Raw genomic sequence first — 21178 nt, forward strand, 5'->3', positions numbered from 1 at the left:
GTTGTAGGTTGAAGCACTTTGATTTTAGAGCCAATGTTCTAAACCTTGACAAAATGTTAAGGTGTTAGCACGAAGCGGACGGTGGACACGACACGACGAGCTGGCTATGACAATACCTCGGGTTTTTCCCCGAAAACAGCCGAGCTTAAAATTAATGATGGGTCTGCACATCAAGAACAACATGTCATTAGAAAACTGGTACTTGCCTACCATACACGTACGGACCATAATAAAAAGACTTTGACGGTCTGCCATCGCTTAAAACTGTGCCTTAATTTGATGTGTACAGTTACAACCAATTGATTAATATAATATACATGTATATTTTTATTAGATAACATACTTTTAACTTTATATGGTGAAGTATAAGAACTATTTGAACTTAAATTGTTGGTCCACTCAATATTGTTATGTGATCGATAACTGTCATTCCATAAAATAATGTTCATAGAATTGTGTTAGTAAATTTGACAGAAAAGCCACCGAGCGTTTGCAATTAACACACGTATCAACACGTACTTGTGAATAAAACTGATCACTTAACATCCCAAAACAGGGCCGCGAAAAATGATTAACGAAATGAAACTGTAAACAGTGACTAACAAAACAAAATGGTGCACTTTGTAGAATTGCAAAATAAAAATCACAACATAACAAAAAAAGGAACTGAGAATATATAGTGCTATAACTACCACGCCCACTTGTAGCACCAAACGCATTAAGGAAATACTAAAAATACTAATACAGAGAAAGTAAGAACACATGAGGCATATTAGGGTTGCGGGGTTAGGCCCTCGTTTTTTTAATTGCTTGGGTTGCCAATTGTTAATTTTAGCAGAAAACACTGTTGTATCGCATCCGTATTATTAGATTCAAACACTCACAGTTCAAACAATGACAGTTTATCCCTATATTCTAATTTAAAACAAGAGATGTGTTTGTCAGAAACACAATGCCTCCTACTGCGCCGCTTTAAACCGTATATTTGATCATTGACCTTGAAGGATGACCTTGACATTTCACCACTCAAAATGTGCAGCTCCATGAGAAACGCATGCATGCCAAGTTGCTATCTTCAATATTGCAAAAGTGATGGGCAATGTTTAAGTTTTCGGACGGACGGACTGACGGACAGTTCAACTGCTATATGCAACCCGACCGGGGGCATAAAAAGGTGTCCATACGGCGAAGATGCACTCACATTAATTTTTCTCAAACCGCCAAAATTTTAAACTGTGTTATTACCAAAATTGTTATTTTAACTCTAAGTGTCAGATTGACCTTTGATGTAGGGAGATGAGTAAAACACACGACAATCCGTCTCCTGATGGTGTTTTTTTAGTGGCGAGATAATTTTAATTTGCATAGTTTACGACAAAGTTACTGTCCTGACAAGCTGACATGGCATTTGACCTCTAAATGTGACATGGACCTTTGAGGTTAGAAGACCATTGTTACATGCGACATGCCTTATAATGCCTTACATTTACGCCTCAGTATTTAACAAGAAACCGTCGGAGACGGGTGATGCTCCCCAAAGGTTTTTTTGTCACAATATTGCACTATATATACAGATAAAAGGAAGCGTCTGGTGGGCACAGTAGTTGGGTGGACAATATTTTTTTTATAGAAAATTTCAAAGGGCCATAACTCTGTGAAAAATCATCCGACCAGAACCCGCTGATAATATGCACATCTCCTCATGGTAGTGAAGCTTCCCATAAAGTTTCATATAATTCCGGTCATTAGTTGCTGAGAAATAGCCCGGACAAAATTGTGCATGGACGGACGGACACACGGACAGACGAAGCGGGACTATATGCTCCCCCCAAAATAAATTTTGAGGGAGCATAAAAATGAATCCATACATGAACAAGTTATAACTTAGGCAGGAATTTTAGGCCATTGTATGGCCTATTTTGACTTTTACCCTATATGTGTAACCTTGACCTTGAAAGGTAGGCACACCGGTGTTACACAAGAGACGTTGTCGTAAACACTGTTTAGCGTCTGCAAAGTTTTTTTTCATTCCATCAATATATAACAAAGTTTTGGCTAAGACAGAAATGTTCATACTCTTTAATAGCAAAAATAAATGTTGATCTCCGAATATGACTTCGATCTTAGACGTGGTTTGCACTGCCAAAATCTATCACTATATAGAAATGCAAAGACTGGAATTTTTGGCCGTACCTTCTGTCAGTCGTACAAAAGGACAGTGAGACTGCAATTTGCCGCTTTCGTCGAGAGGAGGAATACAAACTAGAATAAACCATATTTAGATTTTCTACTAAGTCTTAAGCAAGCAAAAGCTCGCAAATGCTTTGCCCCCGACCGTATATGAAAGGGTGCTAATTTCAAACAAAGTGCAGTTATGGTCAAAGAAGCGAAGCCAGAGCGGTGAATAGCAAATTAACTACGTCAAAATAGTCTTAATAAAAGAATAAAACAGAAACGAAACTAGCACACAAAAATAAACATAACTTAACATAATCAACACATAGAACATGCAATAACATTATAGGCAAAAAAAACGTAACATTGTATCAAATCGATAATTATATAAATATATAAATAAGATCAGATCTTTAAAAGGTTCGGGACACAGTTTTGTACAAAGAACGAGCCAGAAACATACGATAAATATTAACAAAAATAACGAACTATAATAATGCTGTATTGTCTAATGGGAGTCAGGATACAATGAAAGACACGTGCCTATGTCCTCTTTGGTTACTATGGTTACCACGGTAACATACATCTCTTACAGTTCAAATAACAAACAGTCTAGTATGTACCATGATTTTACATAAATGTATAAGTGATATCTTTAATACTTTCCTTTTTTCAGTTTTATCATTAATAACGAAATGCCCCAAATCAGTGTTATAGGCAATTTAAACAAAGTTCTGCATAATTTTCTCTATCAATTTAGAATTAATAGTTTCATTATAATTTAAGAAAAATATTTAATGCCAATTCATAAACAAGTAATTTTGTTGGAAAAACTGCAAAGAAGCTAATGTAAAAGCGTTCTTAAAAATATTGCGTTCAAACATTATATTGGTGAAGTTAAATCAATAATTAAAGAGACACAAAGACTTGTACTTGGAAAATAAAAGGGAGGTGCAATTTACCGATACTGGCTTCTGACTGCATTGAGAAGCTGTTTACTATGAGAATGTTTTTCAGATAAACCTGTGTGTTTATAACAAAACCTTGCAGTTTTTGTGCTTTAAACAATTACATCACATACATGTAGATATAGAATAGTTCATCTGATATTACAGTTTAAAACTCAACCCTTGCTTAAACCAGTGGTTTCCTGAGTGAGAACAACTACAGCAATGCAGTAGGGAACATGTAACTGATTCGTACAAATGCAAACAATGTACACAATTGTATTCCTGTATGATATAGTACTCATAATACACGACTCATGCATATACTATGCTACTTATAACTATACTCTTATATAATACTGTCCACTGGGCACAACACTGATATTTTGTCACAAAAATAGTATACATCTTAAACATAGGCATTTACAGTAAAGGTTATGAAGACATACGTGAGTACGCAAAAAAAACATCAGAGCTTACATAAACCTTCAAAGAATAAAAGGGTGCATTCAACGTTTCATTTAGTATAATTTGTTTGTTTTATGACGATTTTCGTGGCATTAGTGTTGACATGAAAACAAAATGCTTATTCAGCGTTTATTTTAATTGCAATTCATTATATGTTGTTTTTACAAATCAAATTTGGCAGACCCCATCGTTTGAAACAAAATCATATCTTGTATACACCCTGTCTTTCTATGAAGGTGTATGTGAAACCATCAATCATATGATGTTCATTATACATTTAGGCTTTACACATACATAAACTTCACTGATCAACATTCTCATCTTCAAAGCACACACATTATGCCTAGTATGTTTTTTTAAATAAAAACAATGCAGAGACATGCACTCAAAATTGTAGTAGCAACTTTGATTGATGCACTGGAAAATATTTTTTTATAGAACCAGGTTTACAACATTTAACATTTTTGAATATAAAAGTTAAATTCAAGTGATTAAATCAAGGGATAGAACCACTGAAAATCCAGAACAAAGGCATATGAGTGGTTTACAATTTAAGTTAAACATCAGAAAACCAACAAAGTGTCATGCCAAAGAACACTCCTAGCTAGCACAACATTTGATCTACATGGGCAACCTGGCTCAACTCCACTACAGAAACAAAATATTGCAACATTACACTGCACCAATTTTCCACCAGTCCAGCCCTTCATCGCTAACGATTGAGGGAGGATGACACAGACATTATCCAGCAAGTAAATGAGACATATAAAAGGACGGCCATGTTTCTTATATACCTATGTCATGCACCATTTGACGAAAAAAATCGATTATATTTACAAACAAAATTTATAACATTAACATGAAAAAGCCAACAAGTTTTCAACATTTAACAATGATTAGAATGATTAATAAACAAATAATTGAAATTTTCAACAGATTTTTACGTACATGAAAGTAAACAGTGCTTAAGTACTTTATGTGTAATTGTCCATAATAAATATGTTATGAGAAATACTTAAACACAAGATTTTTTCTATGAACTTAAAGAAATATAAAAATTATAACATAATATATCATTAATTGTAATTATAATAATAATAAAACCAGCAGTGTTGATGGACGAAAAAAATACCTTTAGCATTCAACAGCAGTCACATAATAAATTCACTTAAAATAAATAAACATTATTACTGAGAATAAAATATAACGATAAAACATAATTTGTTATCTCAGATGACATAATATGAATGGATTACACTGAAAATACTATCATTTATAAAAGTGACAGTTTTAGTTTCGTCAGACTGTACAGAGACCACAATCAGACAGAAAACACCGAAAGGTTAACAAAGAGAAAACAAGAACAACGATGCAAGTACCTTTCTATTTGTCTCCATTTTCAAATACATCCAATCTTTTGTCATGGTATTTTAAAATTTCGAAAACAGTAAGTCCTGATATTCACCTTTAGAGTAAACAGGCAAAAACGGCACAAACATCGGTGCTTTCTGTATCTCAGAAATACGATTTGTATGACCCTAAACTTGTATGCCAATTTGCTGATAGGTGCATCCACAGATCCCCATTAACTGATACTGTCAAATTGCTATAGCCTTTCACAGGGTAACACATATTGGATATGGAAAAAATAGCTGTGCTAATTAATTAGTAATCATGATTAAGCAAAACCGACTATTTACTTATCAACTAAGCCCCAAAACATCCAACCAAAAATATATTTTTAAAAACAACAAAACAAAATAAATGCATCATGGACCCAGATTTGGAACAAACAATTCAAGCACCTTTTGAAAACAACATCAGTGTAAAATTCTGAAATCTCTGAACACCAGATTGAAAACAGTTTGCAGAAAAACACAAATAGATCATAAAATCAAACGGAAAAAAAACCACTATGAAATAGCCATTTTTTCAATAGAGCTGATTCAGACCGGTAACAGTTTATAGCAAAAGCTAGAAAATCTTTGATCCCTGTCATGTTCAAAGTGCAGACTGTGATATTGTTATATTAAATGATAGAAGCCTGCAGATATATGCACTTTAGGGTAGATAAAGAACAAGAAAAAAACAACTGAAATAATTTACAACATTATAGACACAAAAAAATCAATAAGAACTATATAAAGAATCAATGATAAAAAATAACTCAAATTCTATAAAAATGATATGACATAAGCTCACAAAATAATAAGAATACAAGTCTAAAGCAAAAGCTAATGCTTGCATACATAAAACAACAAATGAATAAAAATTGTACAAATATAGGAGGGCATCTTGAGAATTCTAGTACACATTCTGATGGCTTGGCAGGACAAGATGGCTACCATTTTGCTAGGCAACTCTGATGGTGTTGATAACCATGTCCTCTTTAACACCTCTTAATTGCATAGATGTATTGGCTACATGAAAAATGTGTAGCATGTAAACAATTGTCTTCTAATATTATGCAATTGTGTTAACTATGACCAAATCATATACTGTACATGGGAGTAAAAATCTCTTTAATCCAACTCATCCCGGAAGGGTTAGCAGGAGACAAATAAGGTCATATAAAAACACTTAAAATATGGCCAATTTAGATGCCACACTATACAAGAGACTGTTTCCACTTTACTTAAAAAATGTTTAATCTTAAGTGTATCATGCAATCACGTTTTAGAACATAAGGAAGTTTGATAACCAATACCTAACTGACAAGATCACATTTTACCCCTTTTGCCTGCGGCCGCCAGACAGTGTACATACAACAATAAATACCTCTTATGGCACTGTAACAATTCAGCAAGAAGTTTTTTGGTACTAGCACTTTAACAAGAAGAAAATGTAACAGGTGTGTAAATAATTAACAAATGGTTTCTATGGCAACAAATTTGTAGTCATGGCACAATCAGGTAATATGTACATAAATCTTATGACAACGACATACAGAAATTTTAACGTTTAAAAAATTGAATTCACAAAAAAAATCCAGATGTAAGCCTGTATTGAACACTGATAAACTAACTTGCATTCGATGCAATTAACTTGATCAACAGTATAGTCTACAACAATATAGATTACGACATAACACAATTTATTATTGAGACAGGTCAAAATAGAAACAGTGTACTCTGAAAGTATGCTGAGGATGTTGATAAACTAAATCTCCACAACTTTGGATACAAAATGTACACAGAAATATTAAATGGAGTTGATAAATCAACCTTCAGAAAAAATCAGATTACAGCAGTGTTTTATTTTTATCACAAAACTTTGTAAATAAAATACCTTATTAAAAAGTATTTCCCGCTGTATACACTGCTCTGGTAATACCAGCAGTTAACAAATATTTACATTTTCATATTTGTGTATGTACAATCAAACACTGTGACCCTAATCTTTCCATATAATTCAAATGCCGCAACATGTAAAAATAAAAGCTTGAAGTCATATTTCCATTACCATTCGTTACTTGATTCTCAGTAAATTAATTAATTAAAATATATTCTGGTATATTTAGAACTCTTTTCTTGCAAAATACTTGAAAACATGTTTTGCCCCATTCTTCTTTTAAAACTGCACATAATGTTAAATTTTGTAACAGTATTAATTTAGCCTATAATTTTTTTTTGTATGAGTTCAAAATGCTTAACGTAAAACTAGCTGATGGGGTTCTCTTCACACACTTGTTCCATTACAGATTTTTCAAAATCCCAAATTGGTCCCTATTTCTAAGTCCCATCATCTTACCGTGACATGCCATATTGTTGGCAGTTCAGCAACAAAATAATCACATATGTTACCCTGGTTGTATTGCCATGACATAAATACAGTTTTCAGTACACTTTCAACAAAACCCAAAACATACATGCAGCAATTACATGGCCCAACCATGATGCTGTTCAAAGTTAACAAAGAGTATAACCATGTACATGTAAGTCATCTAAATCTTAAAAGCCCATAAACCCTCAAACTCAACGAATATTTTGTATAATACCTCCATAAACAAAGTTAACACATAAAAATCAATCTTCATTTTACTAATAACCAAAATTTCAAAGCTAGATGTGGTCTGGTAACATAGATTTTACAAGATACGAAATGCCCTTTTTTGTTGTTTTTTTCGGGACAATATATTCGACACATGTTCATGTACCAAGTAAGTGTTTGTGTGTCCTATTAATTGATATTGTTGCTGGGAAATTAAAATGGAATATACATGTATTATGCCACACAAAAATACAAACGAGCATTTTGTATTGTGTTAATTCTATGTTACCATACCACATCTACATGTAGCGTTGAAATTATGGCTATTTCAATAAGGAACACTGATTTGTTATAAATGGGTTAACTTAAATCTACAAAAAAATTCTATGAAATATTCGTTGATTTTGAGTATTAATGTTTCTTTACATTGAAGGAAATGTCAATCTCATGGCCACGTCTAAATTTTGTAAAGCAAAAATTCAAGATCATCAACTCAATACGTGCACATAATTTTCAACTTAAATAATTCTTTTAAGCTTATGACATGGCATACAAATGCTTCTCATTCAACCTTACAATCTTGCACAAACACATAATCAACCATTGCACTTACAAACTAACTAGTGACATAGAAGCCGATCAGCAGTATAGTACTTACAGTCTTTATACATCAGCAATAATGAAACATGATCATGATATATATATATATATATAAAGATAGATAAATACACACACATAGTGCGGTTTTCAACCGCACAAATAAACATTTATGGACCTACTTATAAAATGGGTACAAAAATCAAACATTTTGATCCCCAAATTTCAGTACAATTAGATTTGTCCAGCTTGTCAGCTATTAAATGACATTTTAAAGTTTACAAATGAACTCTTCAGCTCAAAAACAATTTTCTCAACTGGTATAATGACTTTCTTTGTATTGCATTACTCTCATGAACTTATCCCTTGTATATTTTTAATGAGTTCTATATCACTCCCCACAAATTACATCTTATTTAATGCCACTAAAAACCATCCTGTTTTGCCACATTTAACAAAGTGCTAAGTAATATACCAGGTAAAATGATGAAACAAAAAGTAGCACAAATAATTCCACACTTGGACCCTTGTTCAATATGAACATGATGCATACCTCAGTCTTGTAACTTTGCCAGCCTGCACGTCGGTACCACAGGACTTAACTGTAACACTATCAGCAGGATGTTTGCTTGCAGAACAAAGCTGCTGTATATATACCACCTCGTCATCAGTTATATATCCTTTACAGTCAGCAATGAAACATCAATATCACACATTTAGAGAATCTAAAAAACTTCTTGAACAAAACCAGTTCCACTTTGCGATTTATCAGTACTTAGTTTCAAATTTGGAACAAGCAATATAGGACATCTGGGCACTTATTTGCATCAATATAACATTTTGAAATCACACTGTATGAAATGCTTAGAATTTCTAGTAAAATATAATTATGTTGTTCAATGCTGATGTATTGTAAAGTGCCATGGAGAATTAGAAGTATGCCTTATTATTTCATTTTTGAAAAGTAACATTTATTGAAAGTACATTATTTTTAATCGGTATTTCATTTAGTCAGATGTATTATTTGAGTTTTCTATTACTCACATTTGTTCAAATCAAACCTTTCTCAAAGCTTGCATACCTGCAGTGTTCCTTAATTAATTTCTTGAACAAATATTATTTTCCAAGTGGATATATTCCAGGATCTGATGCACTTTTTCAGTGAACCTACACCCCTTCTAAAATAAAACCCATTTTGTAGAGTCCACATGGCACCGGTGTTGTTGCTTACTTGATGTGGCTGGTTAGATGGCAGTTGAACTCCACGCGGCCATCACATGACTTTTTGCAGATCTGACACTTGAACGGGTCCCGATCGTTGGCATGAAAACCGTTATGAAGCAGGTACAGGGTGCAGTCCTCAAAGATGATGTGACAGTGCTCACACTTGTACACCTCGCCCTTGGACAGCAGGAAGGAGACCATCAGCTGGTCCTTGTTAAGCTCCTTTTCCTCTTCCTCCCCATCCTCAGTGTTGTACCGCTGCTGGTACTCTGTTTGGTCCAACCCTGTGGCCATGGTGACGCTGCTTAGGCGCCTCATTGGTCGACGCTGTTTTCGCGAGTTTGACGATGAGATCATTCTTTTGTTCAGGTTTCGGCGACTGATGCCCCCATTGACTCCATTTGTGTGAACATCGTCCGACTGAAAGTCCTCTGTCGAACGAGACTCTGCCAAACTTGAGTCTTCTGATGAAGTCTTCTGGCTGTGGTTGAGAACATGGTTCTCGTTATCCATCTCAGTCATGTTCTCTTGGTCCTCATCATTACTCTGTTTCTCTTTGCCGTCAGTACATGACATTGATTTTCGCAAGTCGGAGGAGTACTTGCGACTTCTTGTCGTTGTACTAACTGGTTCAACCTCTTCTTTCACCGGTTTTGCACACGACGCGACAGTCTGGTTTCTCTTAGGGGGCATGATGGGAAGCCTGACTGGGGAAAGAATTCCTGGGTAACTGAACTGCTGGCCGAGGAGATTTTCAGCAACGTTGGATGCCAGCAGCATGGAAACAGCACTGTGCGGGTCATTACCCTGTGACAGCGAGCGTTGAAAAATTGCATGGGAAGAGGACACAAAGGGAGCTAACTGATAGTGATCAGCATGGGACGTCACTGGCGCAGAAATCTCCGATGGATCTATCTTCATTTCTGACTTGCTGTCGAAATCTATGGGTAAACCAAATCCCATGGGTAGAGGCCCTGTGAAGCCCATTGGCCCATGTTGAAGGTTAAGACTCAGGGCCCCTGGGTGGCACATCATGTGCTTCTGCAACTCATCCATAGAAATGAAGCTGGCTCCACATACAAAACACTTCTGAAAGTTCTCCATCATGTCCCGATGGTGCCTTCTTTCGTGCATCCGGTAGCTGCCGCACTGGGCAAATGTCTTCCCACATATATTGCACTCATATGGTTTCTCGCCGGTATGTACACGCTCGTGGGTCCGCAGTTTGCCGATCTGGGTGAAAGACTTACCAAATGTGGTGCAGGTGTTGGGCTTCTTGTGCATGAACGTAGATAAAGGGGTGGAGAACGTCTTGGAATACGGATTGCAGCTGAGAGAGTCGCCCGTTTTGCGTTTCGACAGTGGCGACATGTCGTAACTGTCATCAGAGTTCTGTGAAATGGAAGACGACATGTGGGCTTTGTGCGACTGTGCGTGGGAGTAGAGCATACTATGTGGGATCTCCGCCAAGGAGGAGACTAACTCTGGGAACATCCCCGGCTTGGAGGCCGCCATAGAGCAGGCTGCAATGTGGGAAAGCGTGCTGGCAAACGATTGGTTGTGGGGCATCAGGTTAGCCGTGCTCACGTACATGTTGGACAACTGTGCGACATTCATGGTTGGGGAGTGTGAAGTGGAAGTATCGGGGGTGGTAGGGGCGCTGACTATCGCGGAGACAATCCCATCCTCGTAGGCAATCTGTGTCTGGCGAGTGTGCATGCGCTCGTGCTTCTTCCAGTTGCTTGCGTCACTGTATGCCTTGTTGCACACAGAACATACGTAAGGCTTCTCACCTGAACAAAATGGAAATTTCACATCAGTATCGTCAATGATCACATTATGCAGGGGTGTGATTTAAGAACAACCTTAGGTGATACAAATTCCCTAACCTCCTTACAGGATTCAACAAAACTCTTCTTTTGCATATAGATACAGCAAAGTTCATAACTATTTGTACAATTAGTTTGACACTGAGGGGAGGAAATCAGCCGAAAGGAGGAATAATCACATCCCTGAGTATGACATTTCAACTCTATTAAAAAAAATATTTTTTAATTGACTTATCTGAATGGCAATAAAACAATTAAAAATAAACAAGAAGTTTGTCACAGACACTGATGCCCCCACATCATTGTTTTGTCACAAATAAATTCACTCTTCCTTATACAGTAGTTAAAAATACAAAGGCCCAAAATTAAGAAAAAACTGGTCGCATCTTAAGTTCTTTCTTTAAATCATCTTCTAATAAAGGTTATTCAAAAAGTAAAAGAAGAGTTAAATAAACGACAAGAGGCCATAAGTTTGCTACAACTTGTCAAGCCAAAACGCCTTTCTATATTTGAATGGAAACACCTCTGTAGCAGTGTTTTACCACGTTTTTAAAATGTTTTGGATCAAAGTCCCTTCAGCTTCAAACAAGGGACAAACTATAAAAAGGTGGTTTAAAGGTGGGTACACAGTAATACAAAACTTCTAAAACCATTTTGTAACCACTGGTACAGGCTTGATTTCTTCTTATTGTCACAACAGGAAATGGTTATTTAAATTTGAACCTCTTAAATTGCTAATAACATATTTTAATATTGAACATATTTATACACGTTTTCGTTCCAAAATTATGTAATTTACAAGCAAAGATTTTTCTTTGATCAAAACTTCTCCACCTTTCAAATATCTTAAATGGGTTAATTGACTTATCTAAATGGCAATAAAACAATTAAAAATAAGCAAGAAGTTTGACACAGACGCTGATGCCCCCACATCATTGTTTTGTCACAAATAAATTCACTCTTCCTTATACAGTAGTTAAAAATACAAAGGCCCAAAATTAAGAAAAAACTGGTCGCATCTAAAGTTCTTTCTTTAAATCATCTTCTAATAAAGGTTATTCAAAAAGTAAACGAAGAGTTAAATAAACGACAAGAGGCCATAAGTTTGCTACAACTTGTCAAGCCAAAACGCCTTTTTATATTTGAATGGAAACACCCCTGTAGCAGTGTTTTACCACGTTTTTAAAATGTTTTGGATCAAAGTCCCTTCAGCTTCAAACAAGGGACAAACTATAAAAAGGTGGTTTAAAGGTGGGTACACAGAAATACAAAACTTCTGAAACTATTTTGTAACCACTGGTACAGGCTTGATTTCTTCTTATTGTCACAACAGGAAATGGTTATTTAAATTTGAACCTCTTAAATTGCTAATAACATATTTTAATATTGAACATATTTATACACGTTTTCGTTCCAAAATTATGTGATTTACAAGCAAAGATTTATCTTTGATCAAAACTTCTCCACCTTTCAAATATCTTAAATGGGCATCATAATGCTAAATTGCCGGTAAGACATATGGAACTGGGCCAGTGCCCTTCCACAAGAACCCGGAACAAATGTGTAAAGTTTCAGTCGAATATCCGTTCTTTACACCGTGATATGGAGATGATGCCCGTTTACCATAATCAACTTAACAATAAAATGGGGCATAATTATTGCTAAATTGCAGTTCAGAGTTTAGGAACTTTATTACTTAGTGTGTTGCACAGATTGGTAACAAGTCATAATTCAAGTGTTCTTGGTGTGATCTGGCCCATACTAGATTATTGAACGCTTTATTCGTAAATTGTGGTCACATTAATGACGTAAACCTGTATTTTACCTTTAGCTCACCGAAAAACTAAGTGAAACAATATTAGGGTATCATGTAATTTAATATTATAGTTCACCAAATTTCAAATTAACATACATCACAAATACAATTGCCAACGGCTCAAAACGAATGTATACATCATATAAATAGAAGTATCGTTTCATTGTTGATCATTTATTCACAAAAATAAGTGTAACGCGTTGCATCGATACATTGGAAATTGCGTGTTAACATAACACTTATCGTTTGAAATAGGCACTTACGTTTCAAAGTCAAAATTAAACAGTGGTAGCGCAAAGTCAAAATTGCACAATAGAAGCACGTTTGATTAAGCCTCCAAACGCGTCGAGTTTAAAGCCAAGTGAAAGAAAACAGTATTGAAGTATTGTACACCAATATATTCTTTAAGATGTCAATATCGGGGATTTCCTATTATAATCACCATACAGTTATTTTTTAAACACAAGGACTGGAGTTTTTCTAGAATATGCTAGTTGTTATCTTCCCACGGAGTTCAAACTTTTTGCCAGACAAAAGCCCGACGTAATTAGCCGTTATTAAAACACACTTTCATCATATAACTTTGAGGTTTTTACTCATCAAGCGTTCTTACCAGATCAACAAAATGTTCATTCATTTCTGACATGAATTAATGTTCGGTGCATCGTATGAATTTAAGCACATCTTATCGATCAAAACATTTGTTCAGTTCTTTTTTCGTAGTATACCGACTTTCTTACAACAAAATATCGACCTGTTGCACGAAGGGATGTGTTCTAACAGTTTTGTTAAGTACGAAGAAGAACATGTTTGATGTAAAAAAAAAATCAAGAAAGACGCTTTCCACAATCTCTGTAGCACGCAAATGTGTGATCGAGTAAGAAAAGATAACAAGAAAGACAATTTCCCATTAAAAGCCTTTAATAACTCTATAGTTCCATAGTTCAAATGCGTAGAATATAAGCACACATATATAATGTATCTATTGCATTTGGCCGATTAAGCCTGTCGCTATTTTACATACTCTTGGCTACCTCCCAAAACTATGTTTAATTAACGAATATTGCCAATTTAAGTTCGCTACATTTGGTACAATGCAAAGACATCGACTGTTATAGTTTTTATCTTGGAATATGTATTTGCATGAAATACGCCCATCAGCCTGTTTGCACATACGTGCTTAAATGCCACCTGCTCGCTTTTTTTTACTTCGTCCGCAATGGGAATATAGTTAAATAAAGGGCTTATTTCAGTAAGATAGTTGTGAGTTGTAGCCATGGGTATCGGAGTAAGGACAAAGCTTACGCGGCTTAAGAAATAACAGACATGTGCAGAACACAATAGTTGAAGAACATGATTATGTGACCTATTGTTTGGTTGGTCTTCTATTTGACATGGTCCTTGGACAAAAACAAAGTTAACTGTTGTTACAAAACAGTCAGCTCATACAGTTAAAGAGTTAATGCAAGTTTTGACAACTAAGATTATAAAAAGTCGAAAAGACAATTACTGATATAAACCCCAGGTGATTAAAGCACATACAGTATGTTCCAAAAAGTGAACATACAATTATTTTATAAAATTTAAAAAATAAATAGTTTCAAAATATATATTAGAGCTGATTTGTTATTGATCGGCACTATTTCATAAAGAAAGAAAACGTCGTATATACAACATAGATGAAGAGATTCATAAACATAAACGCTTACATATGCCAAAGTGTATAATTAAAAGACATAGTTATAAATATTTCCAAATAAAGCGTAGAGAACTTGTGTCATGAACAGCATACATCACATGTAAAGTGTGTTTTCTAACAAAGAGACAAACTAAAAAAAATACAGTACAAACTTCCATATATTGTATGTGAAAACGAAATCTTGTAATATATTAATTCTTTTAATACAGGTGGTTTCTTACAATGGCAAAATTAAATGGCCGTGTTTTGTTCATTACGATTTCTCTTGAAGAACAACTAAAATGAACAGTTACAGCCAGTATGCTATTTATCTCATATCTAACTGTCAATCAATTTCATCATGTATTATTATGGGATATTTTGTTATTAAGAAAAAAATCCCAAGTCTTTCATATTCGGCAGCAATTCGGTTTCATGGTCGCAGATACAAGAATTAAGAATAATGAAAAGCATTCAAGAAGGCTTGATCCCGCTGAGAATGAACACTGAAAGTATGCGAACAATCTACTCGGTGGCTACGATGACTTAGCTCGTGTTCGAAACATAATAGAGGTGAATTTGCACTATTTTGACCTTTCATCTTAAATGGGTGGAATTTTAATGATACGAGTCCTAAATAAGGTAAATGGCAGGGCCAAAATGATGTCCGGTGATGTGTATTTGTTCGGAGTGTTCATAGATGATAATATCAATTCAAGTATCAAATATTTATAGAAAGTATTGATGTTAGGCGGAGACAGTCATTTTGGGTTAACCAATAATTAAGAGGTTCTGAATCGAAAACGAGGTCAATATGCAGGGCAAAGTGATTTCAGGTGATGAGTGATTAATATACGCCATTTCTTCTTAACACAAGTATTGTCAGATAAATCGAAATATGTGCTTTTCAGCATTTTCAGTTGCATAAACAACGTGTATCTATTACATGGAATCATAAAATGTAAATACGTTTTGACAAAATTATCTACCATAATTTTGTATCAGATTTTAAATAAATATTATCATAAGTCGATAAATATTCAACAGTTTAAATAAATTTGCATTATGAAAAATGACAGCCACAAATCATGAAATAATTGTAAACAAGAGCACCGCATAACGGGTGCCACGCTCGGCTGCGGGTGCAGTTTTGAATAGATGAAAGCTTGTCAGAATATTTTTTTAGAGGACACAGTGACCTTGACCTTTGACCTAATAACCCAAAAATGGGTGTGGCATGTATAACTCATCAAGGTGCAGCTACATATTAAGTTTCAAAGTTGTAGGTTAAAGCACTTTGAATTTAGAGCCAATGTTCAAAACCTTGACAAAATAAGGTGTTAGCACGAAGCAGACGGCGGACACGACACGACGAGCTGGCTATGACAATACCTCGGGTTTTCCCCAAAAACAGCCGAGCTAAAAATTTATGATGGGCTTGCACATCAAGAACAACATGTCATTATAAAACTGGTTCTTGCCTACCATACACGTACGGACCATAATAAAAAGACTTTGACGGTCTACCATCGCTTAAAACTGTGCCTTAATATGATGTGTACAGTTACAACCAATTGATTAATATAATATACATGTATATGTTTATTAGATAACTTACTTTTAACTTTATATAGTAAAGTTTAAGAAATATTTGAACTTAAATTGTTGGTCCACTCATTATAGTTATGTGATCAATAATTGTCATTCCATAAAATAATGTTCATAGAATTGTGTTAGGAAATTTGACAGAAAGGCCACCGAGCGTTTGCAATTATCACACGTATCAACACGTACTTGTGAATAAAACTGATCACTTAACATCCCAAAACAGGGCCGCGAAAAATGATTAACGAAATGAAACAGTAAACAGTGACGAACAAAACAAAATGGTGCACTTTGTAGAATTGCAAAATAAAAATCACAACAACATAACAAAAAAAGGAACTGAAAATATATAATGCTATAACTACCACGCCCACTTGTAGCACCAAACGCATTAAGGAAATACTAAAATGATCAAACACAGAGAAAGTAAGAACACATGAAGCATATTAGGGTTGGATGGGTTAGGCCCTCGTTTTTTTAATTGCTTGGGTTGCCAATTGTTAATTTTAGAAGAAAACACTGTTGTATCGCATCCGTATTATAAGATTCATACACTCACAGTTCAAACAATGACAGTTTTTCCCTATATTCTAATTTAAAACAAGAGAACTGTTTGTCAGAAACACAATGCCCCCTACTGCGCCGCTTTAAGCCGTATATTTGATCATTGACCTTGAAGGATGACCTTGACATTTCACCACTCAAAATGTGCAGCTCCATGAGATACGCATGCATGCCAAATATCAAGTTGCTATCTTCAATATTGCAAAAGTTATGGTTAATGTTTAAGTTTTCGGACGGACAGACTGCCGGACAGTTTAACTGCTATATGCAACCCTACCGGGGGCATAAAAAGGTGTCCATACGGCGAAGATGCACTCACATTAAATTTTTTCTCAAACCGCCAAAACTTTAAACTGTGTTATCACCAAAGTTGTTATTATAACTCTGTCAGATTGACCTTTGATGTAGGGAGATGAGTAAAACACACGACATCCCGTCTCCTGGTGGTGTTATTTGTGGCGAGATAATTTAAATTTGCATAGTTTACGACAAACTTACTGTCCTGACAAGCTGACATGGCATTTGACCTCTACGTGTGACATGGACCTTTGAGGTTAGAAGACCATTGTTACACGCGACATGCCTTATAATGCTATACATTTACGCCTCAGTATATTTAACAAGAAACCGTCGGAGACGGGTGATCCTCCCCAAAGGTTTATTTTGTCACAATATTGCACTATATATTCAGATAAAAGGAAACGTCTTGAGGGCACAGTAGTTGGGGGGACAATATTTTTTTTTAGAAAATTTCAAAGGGCCATAACTCTGTGAAAAATCATCCGACCAGAACCCGCTGATAATATGCACATCTCCTCTTGGTAGTGAAGCTTCCCATAAAGTTTCATTGAATTCCGGTCATTAGTTGCTGAGAAATAGCCCTGACAAAAATTGTGCATGGACGGACGGACACACGGACAGACGAAGCGGCGACTATATGCTCCCCCTAAAATAAATTTTGGGGGAGCATAAAAATGAATCCATACAAGAACAAGTTTTAACTGAGGCAGGAATTTTAGGCAATTGTATGGCCTAGTTTGACTTTTTCCCTATATTTGTAACCTTGACCTTGAAAGGTAGGCACACCGGTGTTACACAAGAGACGTTGTCGTAAACACTTTTTAGTGTCTGCAAAGTTATTTTACATTCCATCAATATATAAACAAGTTTTGGCTAAGACAGAAATGTTCAAACTCTTTAATAGCAAAATTAAATTTTGATCTCCGAATACGACTTCGACCTTAGACGTGGTTTGCAATGCCAAAATCTATCACTATATGGAAATGCAAAGACTGGAATTTTTGGCCGTACCTTCTGTCAGTCGTACAAAAGGACAGTAAGACTGCTATTTGCCGCTTTCGTCGAGAGGAGGAATACAAACTAGAATAAACCATATTTAGATTTTCTACTAAGTCTAAAGCAAGCAAAGGCTCGCAAATGCTTTGCCCCCGACCGTATATGAAAGGGTGCTAATTTCAAACAGTGTGCAGTTATGGTCAAAGAAGCGAAGCCAGAGCGGTGAAAAGCAAATTAACTACGTCAAAATAGTCTCAATAAAAGAATAAAACAGCAACGAAACTAGCACACAAAAATAAACATAACTTAACATAATCAACACATAGAATATGCAATAACATTATAGGCAAAAAAACGTAACATTGTACCAAATCGATAATTATACTTATTGCCAATGAATATAAATAAGATCAGATCTTTTAAAGGTTCGGGACACAGTTTTGTACAAAGAACGAGCCAGAAACATACGATAAATATTAACAAATATAACGAGCTATAATAATGCTGTATTGTCTAATGGGAGTCAGGATACAATGAAAGACACGTGCCTATGTCCTCTTTGGTAACTATGGTTACCATGGTAACATACATCTCTTACAGTTCAAATAACACACAGTCTGGTATGTACCATGATTTTACATAAATTTATAAGTGATATCTTAAATACTTTCCTTTTTTCAGTTTTATCATTAATAACGAAATGCCCCAAATCAGTGTTGTAGGCAATTTAAACAAAGTTTTGCATAATTTTCTCTATCAATTTAGAACTAATAGTTTCATTATAAATTTGAAAAAAATATTTAATGCCAATTCATCAACATGTTATTTTGTTGGAAAAACTGCAAAGGAGCTAATGTAAAAGCGTTCTTAAAAATATTGCGTTTTTTGTAAACATTAGATTGGTGAAGTTAAATCAATAATTAAAGAGACACAAAGACTTGTACTTGGAAAATAAAAGGGAGGTGCACTTTACCGATACTGGCTTCTGACTGCATTGAGAAGCTGTTTACAATGAGAATGTTTTTCAGATAAACCTGTGTGTTTATAACAAAACCTTGAAGTTTTTGTGCTTTAAACAATTACATCACATAGATATAGAATAGTTCATCTGCTATTACAGTTTAAAACTCAACCCTTGCTTGAACCAGTGGTTTCCTGAGTGAGAACAACTACAGCAATGCAGTAGGGAACATGTAACTGATTCGTACAAATGCAAACAATGTACACAATTGTATTCCTGTATGATACAGTACTCATAATACACGACGCATGCATATACTATGCTACTTATAACTATATACTCTTATATAATACTGTCCACTGGGCACAACACTGATATTTTGTCACAAAAATAGTATACATTTTAAACATAGGCATTTACAGTAAAGGTAATGAAGACATACGTGAGTACGCAAGAATAACATCAGAGCTTACATAAACCTTCAAAGAATGAAAGGGTGCATTCAACGTTTCATGTAGTATAATTTGTTTGTTTTATGACGATTTTCGTGGCATTAGTGGTGACATGGAAACAAAATGCTTCTTCAGTGTTTATTTTAATTGCAATTCATTATATGTTGTTTTTACAAATCAAATTTGGCAGACCCCATCGTTTGAAACAAAATCATATATTGTATAAACCCTGTCTTTCTATGAAGGTGTATGTGAAACCATCAATCATATGATGTTCAGTATACATTTAGGCTTTACACATACATAAACTTCACTGATCAACATTTTCATCTTCAAAGCACACACATTATGCCTAGTATGTTTATTAAATAAAAACAATGCAGAGACATGCACTCAAAATTGCAGCAGCAACTTTGGTTGATGCACTGGAAAATAAAAAAAAAATATATAGAATCTGATGACTATCCATATAACCGTGAACACATACAAATGAACTTAAAACATTTGTCAAGCTTACAGTGCTTGTGTCATTTAAAAGGTACCTTAAGAGATAACCTCTTTAAATCAAGAGCACCGCAAAGCGGGTGCAGACCGCTCATCCATTTTTCCTTTAAAAGGTGAAGGGACCTATCTCAATACTTCAATCAAAATGGGGGAGGGTGGGGGTGGAAGGGGTGGTCATCTATTACATTTTCTTACAAAAATGAAAAACAAATGAAAAAAAGGGTTTTTTTGGGGGGAGGGGGGGGATTCTTGGGTGGGATAGTTGGACAGGCATTCAAAAATGGCACACTTACTGACTATCATGAGGGGACTAGGCAGGCAAAGTTAGATAACTCTGGCTGGCAATTTGACAGAATTATGTGCCATTTTTATAGCTTTCATACTTTATGAGGAAAGTGGACCTAAACACAAAACTTAACCGGAAGCCGACGGAGACACCAACGCTTAGGTGAAAACAATAGCTTTTTTTCTCTCAAAAATTAGATGAGCTTAAAATGTGAATCTGAAAAAAAAAAAAGTAACAAGGGACAAAATTGTCACAAAACCAGGTTTTCATTGTGAAAAAAAAATCTGATAAAGGAAGAAAACTCAAACTGAACTTTTGAAATGAACAAACAAAATTAACCCCCTTTGTAAGTTTGTTTTTTTTTAAATCTATTTTTAGTCGTGGCGACCTTGACATTGGAGATATTGACGTGATTCTTTCGTGCGACACACCGTCCCATGATGGTGAACAAATGTGCCAAATGATTTTAAAATCTCACAATGAATGACATAGTTATGGCCAGGACAAGCTCATTTATGGCCATTTTTGACCTTTGAACTCAAAGTGTGACCTTGACCTTGGAGATATTGACGTAATTATTTTGCGCGACACACCGTCCAATGATGGTGAACAAATGTGCCAAATGATTTTAAAATCTGACAATGAACGACATAGTTATGGCTCGGACAAGCTCATTAATGGCCATTTTTGACCTTTGAACTCGAAGTGTGACCTTGACCTTGGAGATATCGACGTAATTATTTCGCGCGACACACCGTCCAATGATGGTGAACAAATGTGCCAAAT

At 35.1% G+C, this 21178-nt stretch overlaps 1 protein-coding gene across 1 annotated transcript in view; it reads right to left on the reverse strand.

Moving 5' to 3' along the window:
* The window catches only part of LOC127865508 (uncharacterized), an 80231-nt gene that overhangs the window by 21669 nt on the left and 37384 nt on the right, over positions 1 to 21178 (reverse strand). Inside the window, exons 6-7 of the mRNA XM_052405358.1 lie at positions 9409 to 11194; positions 9239 to 9258 (exon numbers count right to left, since the gene is read on the reverse strand). Of these exons, the coding sequence (XP_052261318.1) occupies positions 9239 to 9258; positions 9409 to 11194 (1806 nt within the window). The remainder of the gene's footprint in view (positions 1 to 9238; positions 9259 to 9408; positions 11195 to 21178) is intronic.

Source organism: Dreissena polymorpha, chromosome 2, assembly GCF_020536995.1.
Source record: "Dreissena polymorpha isolate Duluth1 chromosome 2, UMN_Dpol_1.0, whole genome shotgun sequence".
In the NCBI taxonomy this organism is placed as follows: domain Eukaryota; kingdom Metazoa; phylum Mollusca; class Bivalvia; order Myida; family Dreissenidae; genus Dreissena; species Dreissena polymorpha.